The sequence below is a fragment of the Trachemys scripta genome, chromosome 2 (genome assembly GCF_013100865.1).
Source record: "Trachemys scripta elegans isolate TJP31775 chromosome 2, CAS_Tse_1.0, whole genome shotgun sequence".
In the NCBI taxonomy this organism is placed as follows: domain Eukaryota; kingdom Metazoa; phylum Chordata; order Testudines; family Emydidae; genus Trachemys; species Trachemys scripta.
This window is the reverse complement of record NC_048299.1, coordinates 46,412,968-46,435,756: the sequence shown is the minus strand read 5'-3', so window position 1 is coordinate 46,435,756 and position 22,789 is coordinate 46,412,968. Positions and strand designations below refer to the sequence as shown.

Below are 22,789 nucleotides of genomic sequence, written 5' to 3'. Positions count from 1 at the left end.
CAGTGAATGACAAAACATTATATGATATGATGCAATGCAGCATATAATAAACTAACATCCAATTCAGTGGCAATCCATAGGAAAACAACTTAAAATACAGAACTCAGTCTATGGGCCTCATTCAAAGCCCTTTGATCTTTTTCTTTTTCTGGAGAAAGATGTAGCTGACTCTGATGAGAAAGATATTTTTCTGACACGATCCTGTTTTGTTCTTCCTGAGATGATGGTTGAAAAAACTAAATTGAAACAATATCAAGGGCAGTTTGTTTTGGATATCTGGAAAACATTCTCAACAGTGATACCTAATAGACAGTGGAATCATTACCGAAGTGAAGTGGTGGAAGTCACACTTGGTTCAGTTAATTTAAAACTAGATTGAACAAAGGATCAGTACATATAATGGAGAGAGCAGTTCGGCATTGGTATTTATGAAACCAGATCCTTCTTTGCATAAGAATTTTGTCAAGAACTTCGACTTTCCCTAGTAAAAACTCCCTGATGGTAATTCCCTCCACATGTGTGCAGACCCAGAGACTGCAGGTACTATCCGTCTGCTTTGCTAAGACTTAATAAATGATTCCTTCTGGTTCTAAAAGCAAGTACTTCTTCAACGGAGGTGGAATGGAAAGTGAAGGGACTCCTTTGTGGCATCTTTTGAACAATATTCGTCTAATAGCACATCTAGATAAATGCAGGAGCGACCGTGGTGAATTACTGCACACGGTGAACAGAGAGTCGTAGAAATCTCTGTGCCTCTGCAAAGACAAAACAAAATGTATTTAGGTCAATAAGACCCTGTCTCCCATTAAACTGGGCAAATCTGGAAAAACACTTATAACCATCTCAGGTTCTATGATACATTTTGCAGCAATGACATATTCATTTTACCGAGCAGTGGCATCTAAGTGTGTGTCTACACCACATCAGGGGCATGATTCCAACTTGTGTAGACACACCTAAACTAGCTTTAATCTAGCTCAAATACTGGTAGCAGTGAAGCTGCGGCAGCACAGACTTTATCGCGGACCAGCCGCTGCAATAATTACTCCGGGTTCCAGGTATGCTTGTACAACCCATGTTGAAGCCCATACTGTGCGGCTTCATTACTACTAGTACCCAAACTAGCATGATTGAAATGCAGACATACCCAAAGTGAGACTGTTACATCTGGCTCAGACTTTCAGGGTTACCTGAGTTTAAGAACAGCTGAAAGTATCTTTGGGTCTGATATTTGTCATGCATTTTGGTACCAGATATGGCCTGGCTAAAGAGCTTGCTCATATACACCAGATGTGTTCATCATAAAATCCTTTAATGCACTGCCAGGTATGGCTTTAATAAGATTAGCTTTAAATAAAGTATTTTTATGCACAGTGCCACCTAGAGGCAGAACAGTATAATACAGTTTGACATTCCATTACATCTCCCCCTTTAAGATCTACTGTCCTACCATTTACAGTATTTACACTATCACATTATCTTTGAAGTTCAGTACCTATCAGTCTGTTAAGTGTCTCAATATCATGCTGGTTTTCTAATTACGTGACCCAAACATGTAACAGCTTGGTCATCTGGCTGGCCATTAGTTGCAACGACTGTCTTGAGTCTTCTTCTTGTTCTGTATCTGCCTTTTGTAGAGTTTGCTCTGTTGATTGTTCTTTCTGAGGAACAAATTGTAGATGTCAATGACTTCTGTTGAACTCTTCACCACTGGACTTGATCGCATTTGATCTGGATGCTGAATTCTTTCTCTTTACAGCACCTGGAGTTGTCCATCCTTTTTCTCCATCCAATTTGACATAAACACAATCACCATGTTCTAGATCCGGCAGTTCTCTAGCTGAGTGACGTCTGTTGTAAAAGTGTTCATAAACTCACTGAACCTTTTTATCCGATTTGGCTACTCTCTTTCTGGCCACTATGGAGATAGGTTCTTTTCCAAAATAGGACCAGTAATTCTGAGTTGTCTTCCCATCAGGAGTTGTGCTGGACTATATCCAGTAGCCACTATTGGTATAGATCTGTAACTTGAAGCATGAGCGGCATTTGGGGGAGGCCTGGTGAGGGCATTGTCCCCCCAAACTGCAGTGCCTTAACCAGAGTGGGGCAGGCCCAGGGGCAGCTACACACACACACACACACACACACCCCTCTTCTGCTTCCCCTCCCTGACACCCCACACCATGGTCAGGTCGGAGGCAGGAAACCAGAGCTGGGCAGTGCAGGGCGGCTGCTTCTCTGGCTGGTGCCATGGAGCAGGCAGCCATGTTGCTCCCCCATCGCCTACTGCTGGTGTCCAGCCCCCTTTGACTCCCAGCCCCCTTTGACTGCCCATGCAGTGGGTAAGATCTGCCCGGAGGTGGGGCAGAACCATGCTCTGGGGTTGACAGGGCCCTCAGGGAACAGCAACCACAAGGGGGCCCTCCCAGCACACAGCCCCTCCCTGCACCCTGAGCTAAACCCCTCACTGCACACAGCCCCTAGCTACCCCCTGCATGCACCCTACTTTCAGTAGTTTTCAAAGTTTTTGAGCTGAGCCCCTGACTCCCCTTTTGAGTTAGAATTTTTGGTTGTGCCCCCCGCCCAACCCAGACAGGCTAGGTGGCCTGCTAAGAGGAGTCAGGGAGTGGAGGTGGCACTCCCTTTCCGGGCCCTGCCATATGGAGCTGACCCCAGCCCCGCCCCCCCCCCCCACACCCAAATGTAGAAGTCAAATTATGCCTATGCTCAGAAGAGCAAGGACTGGATCTTCCTACTGTAGGATTCTCTTGGCTGCTTGGACAGCACTCTTGGCCTCTCCATTCCGTCGTGGGTAATGTGGGCTTCTAATAATATGATCAAAATCCTATTTCATTTGGAATGTCTTAAATGCTGCTGCAATGAATTGTGGTCCATCACCCATCATTTGTTGTTCTGGAATACTGATGTGAGCAACCATGCACTTCAGTTTCTCAATAACACTGTAACTCATAGACTCTAAGGTCAGAAGGGACCATTATGATCATCTGGTCTGACCCCCTGCATGCTGCAGGCCACAAAACCGTCCCTACCCCTTCCCTTGACTCTGCTGTTGAAGTCCCCAAACCCTGTGTTTTATTGACTTCAATTGGCAGAGAACCCTCCTGCTAGCGATCCCTGCCCCATGCTGCGGAGGAAGGCGAAAAACCTCCAGGGCCTCAACCAATCTACCCTGGAGGAAAATTCCTTCCCGACCCCAAATATTATGTCTTTCAAGTACAAAATTTCTATATAGCTGGGAAAACAATTCCCAATGAACAGGTAATTATGTCCTCTGAATTTGCATGGATCTGTAACTAGTCTCTTCCAAGGTCTCTCTGGTAGAGGTGTTTGTACACTGTATAGTTCAGATTGCCTCTTAAATGGATTTGTGCTGGGTCTCCTTTCAAAAGTTCAGGATCATCAAATCCTCCATCCAAATCTTCCACCTTTCTCATTAGGCTCATCATGGCTGCCACGCTGTGGCTGGGGAAGTTGTTGGTCTTCGATCTTTTGAACACATGCACTCTGAATGCATAGCTTCTGTCGTTGTAAGTTGTTTCTGTAGTGAACTGGCCCATGCAATTCAGAATACCTCAGGGCTAGTGAAAGCTGTGTCAGATGACGTCAGCCCTTGGAGGGGTTGAAGGTGATTGTAAATCCCTTCTGAGCTAACTGTGATGTCAACTCCTGAGTCAATTTTAAAATCAATAATCTTGCCATGAATATTCAATTTCACTTTCCTGGAAGGCTCTATGTCTTCACACGTGATAGATCCCAGAAACAATGGCTCTTGGTTGTCTGACTGCTTTGGTGTGGCAAACAGCTGTAAAATGTCCATACTTCTTGCATTTAATACACCATCTGTCTCTGGCTGGACATGCATCATCTCTTAGGATATGACTTTTTCCACACCTTGTGCATGTAGGCTGGAATTTGTCCCTCTTAGCCTGAGAATTCTCGCTCTTTTCATCAGGGGTCTTATGGTAACGACTTTTAGCACTCCTGCTGCATCTGTTCACAGCTTCCAACTTAGTGTCTTATTTGTCAAGTTTAGCAAGTTACCCATATTGTTGCTGCCTCACCAGTTCAGGCTGCTTTGCTATTTGAATAGCTGTGGCTAGAGTTGGATCGCTCTTCATTGTAGCATCTGTGAAAGACTGTCTCTAGTATTTTCATGTTTTGCTTTCCCAAAATCAGTTTTCAACCAATGCATGCAGAGCTGCAATAAAACGTTCACCATTTTCCCCTGGTCCTTGAATTTCCTGGTGAAAACGTGCTCCTTCATAGTTCTCTGAGATATAAAGTATGAATCAAACATAGCCAGAACCCTTTCATAGTCATCTTTGTGACTGTCATCAGTAAAGTAGAAGGATTTAAAGATATGCTCTGCTTGCTTCCCCACAGCATAAATTAAAGAAGATACTCATTAGTTTCCTTGTGGAGCATGGTAGCAACGTGAAATCTTGCAAAATACTGCTTCCAGTCTGTCTATTCTGAAAGTTTGTCAAAGCTGAAGTTCTCCAGGGCATTGAAGAGTGGCATGTTGATGAGATCCTGCAACCTTTGTTCCCTCTATCTGCAAGCTTTGTTGCTGTTTTCCTTTTGGTTCTGTTCTTAATCCCACTGCTAACACCATTTCATGTACTTCTGTACTAGATATGGACTGGCTAAAGAGCTTGCTTATCCACACCAGATATGTTCATCATAAGATCCTGTAATGCACTGCCAGGTATGGCTAGGATTACCTTTAAATAAAGTATTTTGCACACAGTGCCACCTCGTGGCAGAATAGTATAATACAGTTGCTCATTCTATTACAGGTTTCAGAGTAACAGCCGTGTTAGTCTGTATCCGCAAAAAGAAGAACAGGAGTACTTGTGGCACCTTAGAGACTAACAAAGCATTCTTCGGATGCATCCGAAGAAGTGGGCTGTAGTCCACGAAAGCTTATGCTCTAATAAATTTGTTAGTCTCTAAGGTGCCACAAGTACTCCTGTTCTTCATTCTATTACAATATTCATCCCATTTATACCAGCTTCACATTGATATTCCTCCATTGACTTCAGTGGAGTTATTCCTGATTTCAGAGGAGACTCAGGGTATGTCTATGCTGAATTTTTTCACCTAAATTACCCCAAGCCTAGGCCCCTTCTGTTTTCATTCAGCAGCCTTAGTCATGGATGTCTATACATGTCATGAATTTCCTTCTGGAGCTATGACCAAATTGCTAGAAATACCATAACAGGGCTCAAAAACATGCAGTGTCACATAGATGCAACATGGCATTTTTATACTATTCACTGATGTTAGAAATCTACTCACTGAGGGCCCTGCAGACAGGTCAGCCACAGTCACAATCCTTGCTCTCCTTGACAGCAAAGACTGCATGCACCTAGCAGCAGCAATGGCACTAAACTTTCCAAAGTTTCCAAACAGCCGTCTGCTTCCCTCCATCCTAGCCAGCAGAGATGAACTGGGGCACGATCAACACATGCTAGACTGAGTTAAAGGATAATGGAGCTCCCATGCCCTGGAGAAACTGTGCCTGGCTCAGCCAGAGTTCCTCTAGGGACTGTTACTTAGAAAAGTTCCGAAAATGGAATTTCCATCCCACAGGAAATTTTGACATTTTGAAATTAGCTTCTGGTCCAAATCTGAATAGGAAGTTCAAATATCAAAAAAAGAAATTAATAGAATGAAAAATTCTGAAAAGTTCTGACTCAGAAATGTCAAAACTGAAAATCTGTCATTTCAAAGAGACATGTTGATGCGGCAAATCCTTTTGTTTACTTATTTTGAACTGAAAATCAGAAACATGGTGACTTTTTATGTCCAAATGAAACAAAACTTCTCATTTCATTTTAAAATGCTGGTTTGAAATGAAAATGGGTTTTTAATATTTCTTAATGGAAAATCAGTTTTTTGGGGCTCAGAACATATATTTTCTGACAAAGAAAAAAAATCATTGATGACCATACAGTATTTTTCTGTGAGAAAACTTTCCACGTGAAAAATGTCAAGTATCTCTATTTTTCCTGCTGTGTGCTCCTCCGATACCCTGTTCAAAAATGAACTGTCACTTAAAGTTGCAATGTAGACCTGAATATTCCATATAGCTCTGAAATTCTCAGGGCTACTGCTTAGAACCGGCACTGCATTCTCTGTTTCCTGTTTCTGTGTGCAAGCCATTTTATAAAATACTCGTCCTGTCCTCTTGGATTAGGCTTTCCAAAGCATTATCTGTAATTACAATCACTTCTCTGTGATGGGTAGAAATGTTAGGGAGGCAAACATTGCAAACACAAGTGGAAGCTCTTTAAAAGATTACCTCAAAGACGTCATTGGGTATAGCTGCTCTCCACTTTGATGTTGACTTGACGTGTTCGTATGAGTTAATGACCACCTCAATGGCTTTTGGGTGGGAATGACAGGCCTGCAACACCTGCAAGAGGGAAGCAGACATTATGATTCTTTAAATTTCACTGGCACCTACCAGCTGCAGCTGAGATCTGTGCCCTGTTGCGCTGGGCACTGTTCAAGGACATAGTAAGAGATGGCCATTTACAATCTAAAGAGACAGGGCAGACTGAAGGTGGGAGAGGAAAAAGAGATGAATTACTTGCCCCCGGTCACACAGCAGATCAGTGCCACAGTAAGGAATAGAAAAGAGTTCTCACAGTTCCTACCCCACTGCCTTATCCATTAGGCCACATCTGGGTTAGAGTGTACCTTCATGAATGGCAGCAATCTTCGCCCTCGTTTCTAAAGGCTGTCAGTCACAAATGTACTAACAATTCCCCCACTCCCCTTCCCCCACATAGGGCATAAGTTTGATGAATGTTAATCACAGGAGTTTCATGCATGCCTGAGCAGAGAACAGGTCCGTGAATATGAACAAAAGTCCTGCCCTGACTAACACTGTAAAACAAAGGAAGGAAAATAACACTGTTATAAATAGGTAGTCAAGCTTTTAAATCATGCAAGAGCCCTGGACACAGTTCTGACTCTAATATGGCTTGTTAATTGAGAGTGGACCAAATCCTGCCCTTGCTCACATTCATGCAATACCACTTTGCATTTATTGGATGCTTACCGTTCCGCACAGCCTTGTGCAGGCATTAATAATGTATGCCTCCGAGCACCCTTATGAGCTAAAATGTCACATTACGTATTTTACAGGTGGTTAAACTATGGCATGGAGACTTGACACACCATCACACAGCACAGGGCCGGCTCCAGCTTTTTTGCCGCCCCAAGTGGTGAAGAAAAAAAAAAAAGATAAAGCTGCTATCGGCGGCACTTGGGCGGCAGCTCTACCGCACCACTTAATTCTTCGGCAGCAGTTCGGCAGCTGGTCCTTCCCTCTGAGAGGGACTGAGGGACCCGCTGCCGAATTACCGCCAAAGACCAGGACATGCCACCCCTCTCTATTGGCCGCCCCAAGCATCTGCTTCCTGCACTGGTGCCTGGAGCCGTCCCTGCACAGCAGGTCAGTGGCAGAGACAAAAATAAAACACAGGAGGCCTGACTCCCAGTCCTCTACGCAATACTCTGTCAAGGGAAGGCCCAGTCTATACTATGAAAACAAGCTGGTCTTGACATATGAAATTCCTCAAACAGTGGTGAAAACACCGTAGGTGCTAGCATCGACAGGTTCATATTATATTCCATACTCAGTACAGAAAGCCCTCTCCTCGCCTGGAGTAATGACATATATCTCTATATTGATGAGGGCTCTGGATTTTGCAGACCTCAAGAAATTCTTTGGGGGATATTTTGATCTTCCTCCCCACACTCTCTAGTCAACCCTCTTCCTTGGCTTTTCCTATTCATACTGCATGTTAGAAGAGGACTAAAACTCAAATGTGATGCCTTCAAATTTCAGGGGTAAATGATTCATCATAAATTCATGGATTTCAAGGCCAGAAGGGACTGGTAGATCACCTTGTCTAGCCTTCTTTATATATCACAAACCATTAAATGTCACCTGGTTCCCCCTGTATTGAGCCCAGTAATTGGGATTTGACTAAGGCATATCTGTATATCTGAAATGAGGGAAGATCTGAATCCTTAGATTTGAACCAACACTTACAGTTTTGGTTTCTGGTTGGCTCCAAAACCAAAAGGGGTCTATTTCTGGCATTAGTAGCAGCTCTCTTGGAACAACGAGAAGGGGCAAATCTCATGAGAACAGCTGATCTTGCAAGATTTGTGTCATTTTGGGCCAAAGTCTCACAAGAACAGGTCACAAGGTTTTGGCACCATCAAATCCTGATTCAAACCCTAACCTTATTTGAACTCAAATCTGAACTTTGAATCGGTCCCTAAAAACTAACCCAGATCAAAATATCATCTCTTCACTCTAACTTTACTCTAGAATAGCACCATTACACCATATACATCCTTCACCTTGTGGAACTGTGGAGGATATATTCTAGCTGCTCCATGATTCAGTAAAAGTTGGTAGCAGATTTCAGGCTGGGCCGCTGGCCGCACGGATGTCACTTTCAGAACATACTGTATGGGGGCACAGCCATTGATGTCCATCAGGTTTGCTTCAGCCCCAGCCTCAAGCAGTACGTGCATCAGCACATGGTCACAGTTCCAGGCAGCCTTGTGGAGTGGTGATTTGAAATCTTCATCACGAGAATTAACTTCAGCTTTATAGTCTATCAGCATCCTACAGATTAGGTGGTGTTCTATGCTGTACACCTGCTCTTTAAAGCGAAGGGCCCAGTAAGCTGCACAGGCCAGTGGAGTTTCCATGTGGGCATTGACAGCATCAACATTTGCTCCTTGGTCCACGTAAAATGCCACCAGTTCAGGGATGCCAAAACGTACAGCTCTGTGCAGGGGAGTCTCTTCATCCTGATTGTTTGTTGTGATGTTCACATTTGCTCCTGTTAAGAAGAAGAATCAAGGGAGACAATTGCGCAAATACACATTGTTTTTCTAAGCCAGTTTCACAAAGATACTGTACATGATGGCTCTGTTCTGTAACCAAAGCTCCATTTATTATATCCTCTTTCCCCACCTCTTAGTCTCTTCTCTCTATGCATACATCTCTATCTAGGTTTTCATAAGGTCACCCATCACCACAAAAAAGCAAACACAAAAATCTCTTTCTTTCTAGAGATCCATACATCTCATCTGGGCTGTCTCTCTAAGTATTTATAGCACACATATCACTTGTTTGCCTGTCTAGCTCAGAAGTTCCTCCCAGAAGGCCACATGATCTCCTCCACAGCATGCTGCAGAAAGGAGAAAAATGTGTCAAGAGAGCAGTGGCTCTCCTGCTCAAATACCATGTTAACTGGCAGAGGATCAGAATATGAATAGATCAGAATTGTCACCTCTCAGTCAAGTTGCAGAGGCCTTGCAGATTGGCTTCCCATTGGAAGAGAAATGAGAGTCTGGGTATATTCTTAGTTCAGCTTGTTCATTTTACACTATATACATAAGTTCTTGAACAGAGGTGGTCACAAACAGCATGCAGGCAATCCCCCCTTTCAGGAACCTCAGCATAAGAATCATTGCCCAGTTCTTAGAGAGCAACTCTGTCTCCAAGAATTGACTCTAGTTAGAGGATTTAAGGCACAGAGCAAACTGCCTTACTGCTTGCCACAGCTCCCCAAACAGAAATTTCAAAGCATAACTAACAACAATACAGCATTTCTTCAAAGACTGGACACTACTAGTATGGTAAGAAAAAGAAATTGTAAGACTAAATGAGATCGCCACCTGGTGGCTCCAACCATAAGACTGGAATAGACTAAAATAGCCTCCTGGCTGCAGAGCTGCCTGGCCTTGCCTTTGCCTAGCAGCTGAGCGAGGGGGATGTCGCCACCTCTGGGGAGCCCCCCAGGTAACCCCTGTCCTGTGCCCCAACCCTCTGCTCCTTCCCACATCCAAACTCTGCTGCTGGGGGGGGGGGGTGCATGGTGGCCCGAGACTGTTCCAGCAGCAGCAGCGATTGGTGCAAAGGTTGCCTAAGCTGCCCCTGAGCCAGGCATACCAACCACTGCAGAAGTCATGGAGGTCACGGAAAGTCATGGAATCCATGACATCCGTGACAAACTCACAGCTTTATCAATAACTGATGGTTAGGGCACTCACCTTGGTGGTAGGAGAATGAGGCAGAACAGTGACTTAAACCTTGGTCACCCACTTCCCAGATGAGCACCCCAACCACTGGGCTATCGTCATTCTTTGGCTTTCTGCCCAATGAATATTTAATTATTTATATGAAGTAGAACAGCTCCAATAGGAGAGATTGGGAGAATAGCCAATCTGCCCCAGAATAGCCAATAATCCATTGGTTGAGGTAGTCAACCAGGCTGTGTGAGATGGAGATTCAAATCCCTGGTCTGAATCAGGCAAAGCCGGGGCTTGAATGTGGTTTTCTACATCCCACAGGAATGCCCAAACCATCAGGTTATTTACTATTCTGGGGTCTCCTCTGCCCAGGAATTCCATCCTGGATCTAAGAAACTTTCCCAATGAAAGTTTAGTTGAAACTGGTATATTCCCACATAAAGTTTTGGTTGTGTTGAAAAGTTCCCGACCAGGTCTACTCAGGAGCAGAGTCAGGGCCATGCAAATTTCCAAAAATTTGTTGGAAATTACCACCAGCAAAGTCCGCAGTAACTCACATCCTCCCCTGGAGCAGAATATATGGCAGGTACAGAAGAGGGGGCACAGTCAGTGGCCCCCTTAGGAGCCAACCTTTCAAAGAGACTGGGAAGCTGTTTGGAAGGATACGTGTTCCATGTGGAGATGGTCCGCGGCAATGGCCTCTGAGTTTCCCATGCCTCCACCATAGAGCAAAAGCCCGTGAGTTTTTAAAAAATCTATATTTGGATCCAGATGCAACCTTCCCAGCTCGGGCCTATTTTTATGTTTTGGGTTCATTTCGTTTCAGGTCCAAATCTGTATCTGAAATTCTTTCTACTATAAATTAGGCAGTGAAGAAAAGGGGATACTTTTGACTTCTAATGCCAGTAGAAAGCCCCTCACAAATCAACACACCTGACAGTGATTGCTGCATGCATCTCATGAATAGGGAGTCCAGGAGGAAAAGCATTTTGAACCAGACCCTCAGGTGGTGTAAATCAGTGTAGCTCCACTTAGGGCAGCAGCTGAGGATCAGACCCTTTTTTCAAGCTGGTAATGGGGTTGGTATAACTGCAGCATTCGGTGCTAAATTAATATTCCTGCTGAAACAACAGCACCATCTACTGAGCAATCAGTGTCTGCAGCTTCTGAATGATGGCCAAAGGAAAAGAAGCATAAAGTCTGTCTTGCTATTTATGTTGTTTCTGCCAAAATCATTAGGGGGGTGTCTTTATATCCTGATTACTGTGGCTGAATCTCTGACCATCTCACTCCATCCTACTGACAAATAGTCTGCCCCCAAGTAATTGCAAGCCATTGCAGAAGCAAAATTAAACACTGTTTATAAAACGAGTTGACAGATTCCACTTCCTAGAATGGAGGGGAATCAAACTCAGCAGAATGAGGAGCACAGAAGAGGGTAAGTGCAAACATCATAGATTTCCTGATGCTCAGTCCTATAGAAGCCCCTACATAGCTATGTCTACAGTGGGCTGATTCCTGATTTTGTGCCAGCATTAAGAAGGGTGAGGAGAAAGCAGTATGAAAAATTAGGTCTGGCTCATCAGGCTGAGGGACAGGAGGTTTGCTAACATTAACAGAAAAGGGGGAAACAGAGAAAGATGAAGAGCTCAGTTTTAGTCACACCGAGCTTGGGTTGTTGCTGTTCTATTAATCAGCTGCCATGTTTCACCCCAGAGGTGGTTCCATTTTGTGTGGAGTCCCGATATTGAGTTTGCATAGGCGTTTAAGTTTGTAAAGTGCTTTTGGATGAAAGGAGGCTCTGTAATTGTAAGGTATTATTATGTTAGTGATAAGTGTGAGGAGGAAGGCTTTAGAATACATACTTTCATTTAGATGCATCTTACACTGCATTTGCAAGAGCACATTTGACTTTTTATGCTTTCCTATGGTAGCGAAACTAACTCCTGCTGTCAGGATTATTTGCTTCAGGCAGAATAAAATTGATGGCGTTAATTTTCTTTTCTACTAAACAAAATAACAGGTATCTTCTGGCCGAAGGAAAGTAGTGTGGTAATTTATTTGGGATCATAGATTGCTTTGCCCACAAGGCATATGCTGGCTCTGAGAACTCAGGCTAAGGAAAGGTCTGCAGTAATGACATATGTAGCAAATGAAACCAAAGCACTTGCATTTGCCATGATTCTGACAATAGGTGGGACTGATAGCACTGCCTAGTATTGAGATTACCCAGCTCTTTCCATTATAAGACCCTGTTTTCAGTTGCCATGCTTTAAGCATTTGGGCTGAAATTTCCCATGCTGAGTGTTTGTCCCAGGTTAATGTTTTTTGAAAAATTTCAGCCAGAATGGTTTAGCTATTTCCAAGTACAAAGCTAAGGAAAAATATACGGCTCTAATTACCTTTTCTTTTAGCAGCTCTAGCATCCCTATGCTTTGGAGCAAGGACTTTACATTTGGCAAGGAGGGTGGCCTTTGTGTCAGTGTGGGTCTTTTGCCATCCTTGTGAAAACTGGCCCAACTTTGGCCAAGTTATACATTTTTTTAAAAATCACAGTTTGCACATGCTCAATAGAGACTTGCAGCTTAATTCCCTGAAGACTCCACCTGCAGTGAGCATGCTCCAGACTGTGGCTGCAAGGAGCTGAGCAGGGTTTTCCCTGAAATTGCAGTTTCTGGCTGCTCCAAGCCATGGTTGATCTGGGTCCAGGCACCAGAACTGAGAGCAGGTAGCCTGTCCCTCACCCGCACCCTCTGCTGGTCCCAGACTGCAGGGAGGAAGCTGCCTAAATCAAATGCAGAGGCGACAAGAGCCAAAACAGGTGGTAGGGTGGGGGAAGTTGCTTAGTACATGGAGTCTGAAGAGGTAGGGAGACTGAGGGTAGTGGGAGAAGAGACTGGGACTGGCTGGACTAGGAGAGCCAGGGGGAAACAGAAGAAATCAGGACTGGTTGGTCAGGGAGACAACAGAAGAGAACAGGGAAACCCTGGCTGTGAAAGAGATTGAGAATGGATGAGGAGGAAGAGAGCATACTGGGACTGGCTGGGCAAGGAGACTGGGATTATGAATGAGTAGGGCAGTGGGAAGGAAGTGGGGGAAATCTGATGAGGAAGCAGTGTGACGAGAGAAATGGGACTGCTCTGCAAAGAGATGGGGACAAGGAGTCACTGGAGGGAATTGAGATTGGATGAGGAGCCTAGGGAGGGATACTGGAGGCTGTGGGGTGGAGAGAAACTGGGTGCAAGGAGATGACAGATGGGGAGCAACTGGGAATGGTTACTAAGGTTACCCAGATTGGGTGGGGGGGGGGGGGGGGGGGGGGGGGGGAGTGCTGGGGGGGGGGGGGGGGGGGGGGGGGGGGGGGGGTGAGACTGGGATGGGAATTCCTGGGGACGAGGGGGGATTTACTGGGCAAAGAGACTGGAACTAGGATGAGAAGCCTGAGGAGTAGAGATTGGAAATGGCTAAGTGAGGAGAATGGGAGTGGGATGAGAAGCCAGGCATGGGGATGAGACAGGACTGGGATAGGAACAGATTGGAGAGGAAGGGGTAGAAAGGGCCATGTTTGGGGGAATGGGCATAATAGTCTGTGCCCAGTAGAGCACAATTCCCTCCAGGAATTGGAATGGAACCCGAGATCTCTGAAATCTTACTATTTCTCTGCTGTCAGCAAATATCTGTGAAACCCTCTGGCAAAGTGTCTCATTCCCCGCTAGTGCTGGTCCACAAGGAGGATAACAATCTACTACTGCTATCAATTACTCTGTTAACTCAAGTGGCAGAGTTCTATGTAACGCATCTAAAGGTTTCAACCCTGCTGATGACCCATGCGGGTGTCAGTATGATGGCATATCTGTTTTTCCAGTTGCTTTTTTAAAAAACCTAGGAAATTACACACAGAAAACAACATTAAAAACATTATTACGGTTGCAAAGTCAAACACTCAAAAGTTAAGTAATGGCAGAATTCAGGTTGTCTGTGCATATGCATTACAATACAGACTTTAATTGCATTATTACTTTTTGTTTTTTATGAATGGGACCCCTGCTTCATTTAGTGCACAGGATGGGCCTACTCTAGAGGATGCATCAGAGGTGGGAAATGAAGAAAGTGTTATTTGCAGTACCCTTACTTTGTTTGTTGCAGAAAATACCATCATTCAGGAGTCTTAAACCCAAGCCTGCAAGGTTCATGGGTATAGCCCTGTGCCAATCCTCCACCTAGCAGCCTATTAGCAATAGCCTACCTGAGACCCATCCTGAGGTGCAATTGGCAGAGTCTCAAAGCAGCTGATTAGCCAGCATCAGGAACAGGAAGCCATCTGAACAATTAGGTTTCACCCTGCTCTGGGCTGTGTGGCTTGTACTACCCACTCCCCGGCTCAATTTCCTGGCATTCCAACCCAACTTGACCTGTGGTTGCTGACCTTCAGTTTGTCTCCTGCTTCTGACCCGCTGGTAGCCTGTCCCAACCTAGACTTTGGTTCCCAACTTGTGGTTCTGATCTCCAGTTTGTCTCCTGCTTCTGACCTCCTGGTATCCCAACCCAGGAGTCCTGTCTCGTGACTGCAGATTCTGCTTCCAACTAGTAGGTCTGGTCACCCATGACCTGGACATGACAGAAGGCATGCAAGGGACTGCAGGAAGACAAAGCATGGTTTCATGGTTAAGGCAGTTGAATACTGCTTTGGAGAACTGGATTTTATCCCTGCCTCTGTCACAGGGTTCCTATGTGATACAAGGGAAATCACTTGCATCAAACTTTTCATACACAGTCACAAATTGGGTGTCCCTCATTTTCAAGATGCCTGACTTGATACCCTAGGGTCTGATTTTCAGAAATGCTGAGTAATCACAGCTGCAATTGAAGTCAATGGGAGCTGTGGTTTGAACATAGAAAGTGCTATGCAGTGCTAAATACTCTGAAAAATCAGTCTCAAATTGGCCAAAATTAGTCGACACTTTTGACCTTAGCCTCTCTGCCCCTCTATTCTCCATCTGTAAAATGGGGATAATGAAACCAGCTCATCTCACAGTGGTATTGTGAAAATAAATTCATTAGTGTTTGTGAAGTGCTCAGATACTATACTGATGAGTGCCATAGAAAAGCCCAGAAGAAAAGTGTGATGGGGCATCTGCCCTGCACTGGCCCTGATAGGGTTAAAACCCAGCCTGGAGGGCTGCAAGAAAACAGCCAATTAGGGCAGTGGCTGCAGCAGGGCCGGCTCAAGGCACCAGCTTACTAAGCAGGTGCTTGGGGCGGCCACTTCTGAGAGGGGCGGCACGTCCAGCTGTTCGGTGGCAATTCGGCGGACTGTCCCTCACTCCTGCTTGCAGCGAAGGACCTCCCGTCGAATTGCCGCTGCAGATCGCGATCCCGATCGCGGCTTTTTTTTTTTCTTTTTTTTTGTTTGGGGCGGCCAAAACCCTGGAGCCGGCCCTGGGCTGCAGCCAATTAGGGCAGCTGCTGGACCAACCAATCAGGGCCCAGCTGGCCCATATAAAAGGAAGCTGCAGCTCAGAGCAAGGGAGTCTGCTGCTGGAAGCCCTAGGGAAGGGGCTGGCTGGCTCGCTCTGTGAATACGGTTGCTAGGGCTTGCAGGCCTGAGGCCCTGGGAAGAGGGTGCAGGAGCCAAAGGTGCTGGAGCTGCAGGGAAGTGGCCCAGGGAATTGAGACAGACTGGTGGAGAAAGAAAGGAGGGGTAGTGGAAAGCTGTTGTTTACAGCATCCCTGGGCTGGGACCCAGAGTAGTGGGTGGGCCAGGCTATCGATTGCCGAGCTGCTGTGAGAAGCGGCTAGAATGTTGCGAAAGAAGTCTCTTTACCCCCCCACCCCCTCCCCAGAAGGGGGGAACCTGGAGTGTGACATGGCCGGAGGGCTGTGCCACGAAGCAGAGGCAGTGAGACTGGAGCTGTAGTGGGTCTGTAGGCAGAGATGAGAATGGGAGAGCCACCACCACTGGAGGGCACACCTGCTGACCAGAGCTAATTCCCGAAATGGCCAGCAGGAGGCACCAGTGTGGTGAGAGACCCCATGACAGAAAGCAATAATTGTCTTCAGAGCCTGGACCCAGACCCAGAGTCTGCAGTAAATAAAGCTAATTTTTGAGTATTTGACTTAGCAACTTAATAATGTTCTTTGAAGATAGCTTGGGGTGGGGGGTTGTAAGTAATATTGATTTTATTTTCTTCCTTTGCAGTTATTTTAAGGGCTTATCCTGCTTCCATTGAAGTCAATGGGAATTACCCCCCACCTACACGCACACGCTTCTTGTAACTTCAGGACAAAGACAAAGCTGTAGGCTTTTGCCGGGGGGGGACTGAACTCAAATGAAAAACACAAAGATACAAACACCAGTGCACATTATGACTGTGTGCATTTATTTTTACAGCTGAGGCCTTGCCTACTCTGTGTGGACATTAAAGACCACTTTTGGCATGAGGAAGGGTTTGCCCTGGTGCCCTGGATTGAAATTTCCTGCTCTCCAAACTGCAGCTGGGCTGCTGCCCTCCTCCTAGTTGGCTGTGTTTCAGTGGGGCTCTATACGCATTGTTTGTGAAGCACTAGGGGGCTATAAAAGCATGAAATAGGATTATTTGCTTCTTAACAGAATAATACAGACCCTTAAACTCCTGCTAAACCTCAGAGGTACTTGTCTGCCTAAGTTATAGTCTGACTTACCTCTCCAAATGAGCTGCTGGGCACAAGGCACAGAGGCCTTTGTTGTACAGAAGTGTAAGGGTGCGTGGCCGCTCAGTGAAAAGCAGTTAACGTTCGCTCCGTGGTTGCAAAGGATCGTGAGACACTCAACGTTTGCCACGTCACATGCCACGTGGATAGCAGCTTTCCCATTTGGCTTGTAGTTGATGGCCGCTTTGTGATTTAACAGTACCATGAGGCTCTCCAGGTATCCATACAGGGCTGATATGTGCAGTCCAGTGGCCCAAGATGATTTTAACTTATAACTAGGCAGCCAATATCCTGTAAAATTGAAGATGCATTACCAGACTTGAATAAGAATCTTCCAGATGAGCCTTTAAATTAGACTAATTGGAGGAGGGTGGGAGGGTGTTGGAGTTCAGCTTTAATTTATCTTAATGTAATTTAATCAGTTAGGGTCTAGTGTATGCAAAGTGCTCTGGAGTAATAACCTTACTTTCATTAAGCACTGCCAGCATGCAGGCTGAATGGATTGATTTTTGAACAGATGAATTGCCATGTAACTGAACTCAAAGGGTAGTTTTGAATTCCTGCAACCTCCAAGACTGATTAAAAAGAAAATAGGATCTTTGATCTGGTAAGAGCTGAGCAAATGCTACATTTGAATAAAAAGCTGCACTCAGGCTACATCTACACTAGGAGTTGGTGGTGTGCTTCCCTGCTCATGTTGGACATGCACTAACTCTCCTTGAGCTAGTGAGCTAAAAATAGTAGTATCAGAGGGGTAGCCGTGTTAGTCTGAATCTGTAAAAAGCAACAGAGGGTCCTGTGGCACCTTTAAGACTAACAGAAGTATTGGGAGCATAAGCTTTCGTGGGTAAGAACCTCACTTCTTCAGATGCAAGGCNATGTAAAAGTAGGTGTCGAAATGAGAGGAGGACTGGGGTATTCGACTCTCAATCCTCATATACCCCCACTCACCATTGCAACCTTGTCAGACCCTTCCATACAGATTAGATAAATCTTGAATAACTCCCCCCTCTACCCCCCAGAATTACACTGATAAAGGTTCATTAGCTTAAAATTGACACTAAGTGACATTGATACTGAGGTGCCAAGGTATCTATTAACACATTACACCCGTGTCAGATTATTATGGAAGTTTAGAATACATTTAAATAAATGCAACAGAGGGTCCTGTGGCACCTTTGAGACTAACAGAAGTACTGGGAGCATAAGCTTTCGTGGGTAAGAACCTCACTTCTTCAGATGCAAGGCTGAAGAAGTGAGGTTCTTACCCACGAAAGTTTATGCTCCCAATACTTCTGTTAGTCTTAAAGGTGCCACAGGACCCTCTGTTGCTTTTTAAAAATAGTAGTGTAGCTGGGGTAGTATGGGAATCAGCAAGAGGCAGCACCGGCAAGTACCTACTCGGGGGGGTTCTGGTGGGTTTGTACTCAGGTTGGCTAGCCCATGCTACTGTGACTACACTACCATTTTTAGCACACTACACTATCATGAGCATGTCTAATGAGAGCTGAGTATCGCACCCCTAGGTTCTAATGCAGTACTCTACTCAAGTTAGACCTCTGACTCAACAGGTAGCACATCATGTTGTTCCTTGGGTAGGAGAACTCAGGATTTCACATCAAGGTTTGGGGTCTGCCTTCCTGTGGAAGGGCTCATGATGCATGTTGCATGGTTGCCCCCTTGCAATGTAGCTACAGCAGTATTACAGACTTACTGTCACCTGCTACCCTTCGCAGGTGTAGGTCCGTGTAATGGCAATGACATTTTTGCATGAAATTTGGTTCCAAAAATGTTCACTGTTCTTTCTGGCAATTTTGCTGATACCCCCTCTTCCCTCGACATTTTACCCTGTAGCAATATCTTGCAACAGTGGTATTTTTTTCTTTGAAACACAGGCTCACATTACAGAACCCATTACACTTGAAAACAGCATCATGGCCATCGCTGACATTTTCCTTCTGGGCCTGGAGGGTGAAGGAGCAGGGTGGCTGCTGCTGCTCCTGATTCCCGTCTCACTCTCCCAGTTTTTCTCTGACCAGAAGGTGGTGCTCTTGCACACAGTGGCCTGATCACCAGTCATCACTACTGTTCTGAGGTGGATTCTCCTAATCACAGCGATCATCAAGCCACCAAAATTAGAATGGCGCTAGATCGAATATTGTGTCATTTTTGCCAGTCTGCACAAGGGTGACCAGATGTCCCGATTTTATAGGGACAGTCCTGACATTTGGGGCTTTTTTTTATATTGTCCCCTCTTACCCCACACTCCTGTCCTGATTTTTCACTCTTGATATCTGGTCACCCTAATTAGGCCAAACCTACTGGCCAGCACTAAGCAGGACACGACAGCACCCACATTAAAAAAGCAGAACTTAGAAACGTGCACAACTATTTTATCTTCTCCACACGGCACAGCGTCTGTAGTGAACTTAGTGTGTTCCCCACCAGCATCCCCCTATTGTACCCAAAACATGCCTGGTTCTTGATGATTGCACATAGTCTCAGAAGTCGTGATTTTAATAAACTATATAAAAGTAAAAGAAAATAATCTGGAGCAGGAGCAGCAGAGTTACAAACTTTGTGTCCTGTTCTCTAACCAATACCCGTTCTAAGTACAAAAATGTACATTGAGACAAAGATAAGTTTCAGTTAAAATTCAGGAAATGCGATATGTAAGATTGAACTGCATTGAACATATATAAAATTTTCTATTTCTGGCTTTCCCCCTCCCATAACACACATACCCCGGCCATTCTCCTCCCCGCATGGTGGATAAATCCATAGGCTTAATACTGCATTGGCATAAAATGCATACCCCAAAAATATTCAGAACGTACATTGGGATCAAGGTAATTGGAAACTTCATTTCTGCACTTCCTAGCATACATGACATTAAATGTTCATCCCTAATGTAACATTAACATAGTTGCATTAGACGTATATACTATTTTAGAGAGAAAAAATAGGAACAGGTAGTATATAACTTGTTCTTGTAATGTTTGTTGTTTTCCTCTTTCAGTGGGTGTAATTCACTCTCCTCATAATTAAATTGGCAAGTACATATCTATCATATGCTTTGTTTGGTAATGTAGTTTTTAAAAAAACTCTATAAAATGCTTGATTTTCATTTAAATGTTAGTCGTAAAAGTAGCTGTGAATGCAGCATTCTAATACTATGGCTATCTGCTTCCAAGATGTAGCAATTTATTTTGTGGAGAAATACAAGCTTTTATTACTACCAGTATGGCACAGCCTATATAGATGCAGAAGAGCAAGTTGCCTGACTCATACATCGACTACAAAGTTGGCCAGCTAGATTCAGATTCCAGACTTGTTGCCAATGAGCTATGGCATACAGAAAGAGCCCGGCTTTGATTTTTCAGTTACCAAGCTGAGCCTGTGAGTTGGTAGCTCGAAAATTCTTCTTTGTAAACTACAAATGGTACAAATTTGATATGGAAGCTCTTGCTAAATACACAAGAGCAAGCATTAAACACCACTATACCATTTTTATAGTTTTGCTTCATAGAGGCTTCTTGTGCCCCAGGGCACGGGCAATTTCCAGGAGTGGTCCAGGAACAGGAAAGTGAAAGAGTTTGGGCAGAGAAAACTAGTCCTACCTGAATCCACCAGCCATTCTCCTCAAGGGAAGAAACAGAGCAGCCATGGGGATATAGTATCATCCTATTCTGATCCTACAAAGCTACTGGCAAAGCTCCCATTGAGTTGACTGATGTAGGATCAGGGCTTTCATGAGGATGGTTTCTTTCTGCCCTCTTGGTTCTCCCTTTATCAAAGCCTAGTTATTCAGGCTGTTCAACAAAGACAGGATTTCCCCTAGAGTCAGTGGAATGCCCTCAAGCAACAAAGAGAATAATTGCATTGTTGTGATTTGGGGAGACAGGTGCATGTGCCTCATGAGGGAGGAAAGACCCCTCCAAAGGGGATAGATCTATGGCCGTCTTCATTCAATTTGCACATTTTAAATAAGATGGGTTAAATTTGTAGGAACACATGAACTTTCTTTAGTCTGAGAGCAATACAAGAGACAATATTTTAAGGAGTTATATTCATCATTGTGTGAGATTGTTCAGATCCCATCCAAGTAAAACAAATATTGATTGTGCATCACCATTGTCTCTTTGAAACCAGAGAAGCAAAAACCATGTATCGAATACACAGGAAATAAGCAAAGGTGAAATTATTAGCCCTTCAAACATGGACAAAAAAAGGTTATTTGTTGTACTAGCTGAGAGATTGAACTGAAGGTGTTTATTTCCATGTGTGCTTAATACCTGAAAAAGGCGGCTGATTTGCTTCTTAGATTCATGTGAGAAAATCTTGCAGAAAGTAAATATTGGGATGCTTTGATGCTAGCTGAGCATAAAACCTGCTTTATTGCTTTAAGATATAAATGTGTTGGAAATTGGTCAGTACCTAGCTATGAGCTTTTTTATTTTTTTCCATCCCGTGAAGAGGATTCTGTGGCTGAAGTGTTTGTTTTGACTGTTTTCCCAGGGTGGCAATAGATTACTTGTTCTGATTTAACAATAAACTATGGCATCTCGATTCTATGATTTTGAAAAAGAAAACATCTCCCATCAAATAACATTCAAGACCTAGGGCATTTCCTGGGGATTGAACTAAGGGGAATATACTCTATTTTTACTAGAATCTGAAAATGGGAAGCTTGAAACAACATAGGTTTCTGGGTGGGCTTGTTCATGTGGATTGATTGGGTATGTACAGGGAATTTATATATACCAATATATTTACATATTCTGGCTGTGCTCTAGGGTGCTCTGCGGGGGGAAGAGCAAAGGAATCCTTTCTCCAGGCTTTCGTGAACCTACAGGTCTGAGGATAGTGGTGGGCTTTCCCTCAACCTAAACCACCAGATAAGATGTAAGGAGCCTCTGAAATAGGAGGCATACTGCAGCGGTAGCACACCATGTCTTGATGGCTTACGTGGCCACAGAGGAGGGAGCAGTATTAACCCATTAGTTTTTAATCTCCATATAAATATATTTGGGATCATCAGGGGCTTCTCTAAGAAGCATAAGGCCGAGAGACCTTTGACTGGTTATGTAGGTCATAGCTCATGAATCAATGTAAGCAGTAACATTTTGAAGGGATAAAACACGACAATTGCTTCTGCAAAAGTAAGTTACTAAGACCAGTTTGCTTAGGTTTTGCAAATGCAGCAGCAGCTGCTGCTGCTTTTACCTTGTTTGTATGATGCCAAAATCAGGTTCTCATCTTCCACTTCAAACACTGTGTCCACATCTATTTGCTTTTGTATCAAAATATCTTCCAGCGTTTTGTAGTCATTTGATTTTAGAGCTTCAAGAAAAGCTTTTTTCATTAACTTGGCAGTTGCAGCCCGAGTAATCCTTTCTTCCATGCTCTCTCCTTTTGTATATGTCTCACCTGGGTCTATTCTCAACTGTGTTTGTTTATATTATGCACAGAGGGGTGTGCTGAGTTCCCTATAGTGCAGTCGCATGCTGGAGAGCCTGTAAACCAGAAGGTAATTTTATCACTAAGTCATGCTGATCTGTTTGTTCTATTTAAGGAGCATTTCAGACATTGAAATGCCTATCTTGGATGTCACCATACTCTGAGTTCCGTCAAAGCAAGCACAGACAGCCGTGGCTATGAGACCAATATGAAGAAGTATCATTAATCAGACTTTTATCCGGTGTAAAAAATATTAAAATTAAATTAAAAGGTGCTTAACTCTGGTATCATTTCTCAGGGAAAGCAGTAAGCATCACGACCAGGGCTTGGGTGGTCAGCCCTAGTGGTCGGAGCAGGAGTCAGAGTCAGAAGTCAACTCAAGGGTCAGAGCATGAGCCAAATCAGGAGTTGAGTCAAGTATCAAGAAAGCAGGAATTAGGGACAAGTCAGGCTAGCTGGGCTCAGGAGTCAGGCAAGGAGGCAGGGTCCAAGGTAGCAGCCAGTCAGTATCTGCCCAATTGCACAGACAACTTCCTGAGCCTCC

General features: G+C 44.4%; 1 protein-coding gene across 1 annotated transcript; it reads right to left on the bottom strand.

Moving 5' to 3' along the window:
- Nucleotides 1-196: 196 nt before the first annotated feature.
- ASB4 (ankyrin repeat and SOCS box containing 4) lies at nucleotides 197-22,220 on the bottom strand. Its single transcript, XM_034759368.1, has 5 exons — nucleotides 22,012-22,220; nucleotides 16,777-17,076; nucleotides 8,410-8,900; nucleotides 6,329-6,442; nucleotides 197-755 (listed from the first exon to the last, which is right to left on the bottom strand). Exons 1-5 carry the CDS (start codon nucleotides 22,187-22,189, stop codon nucleotides 567-569), a joined length of 1,272 nt encoding a protein of 423 aa, XP_034615259.1. The 5' UTR covers nucleotides 22,190-22,220; the 3' UTR covers nucleotides 197-566.
- Nucleotides 22,221-22,789: the final 569 nt, after the last annotated feature.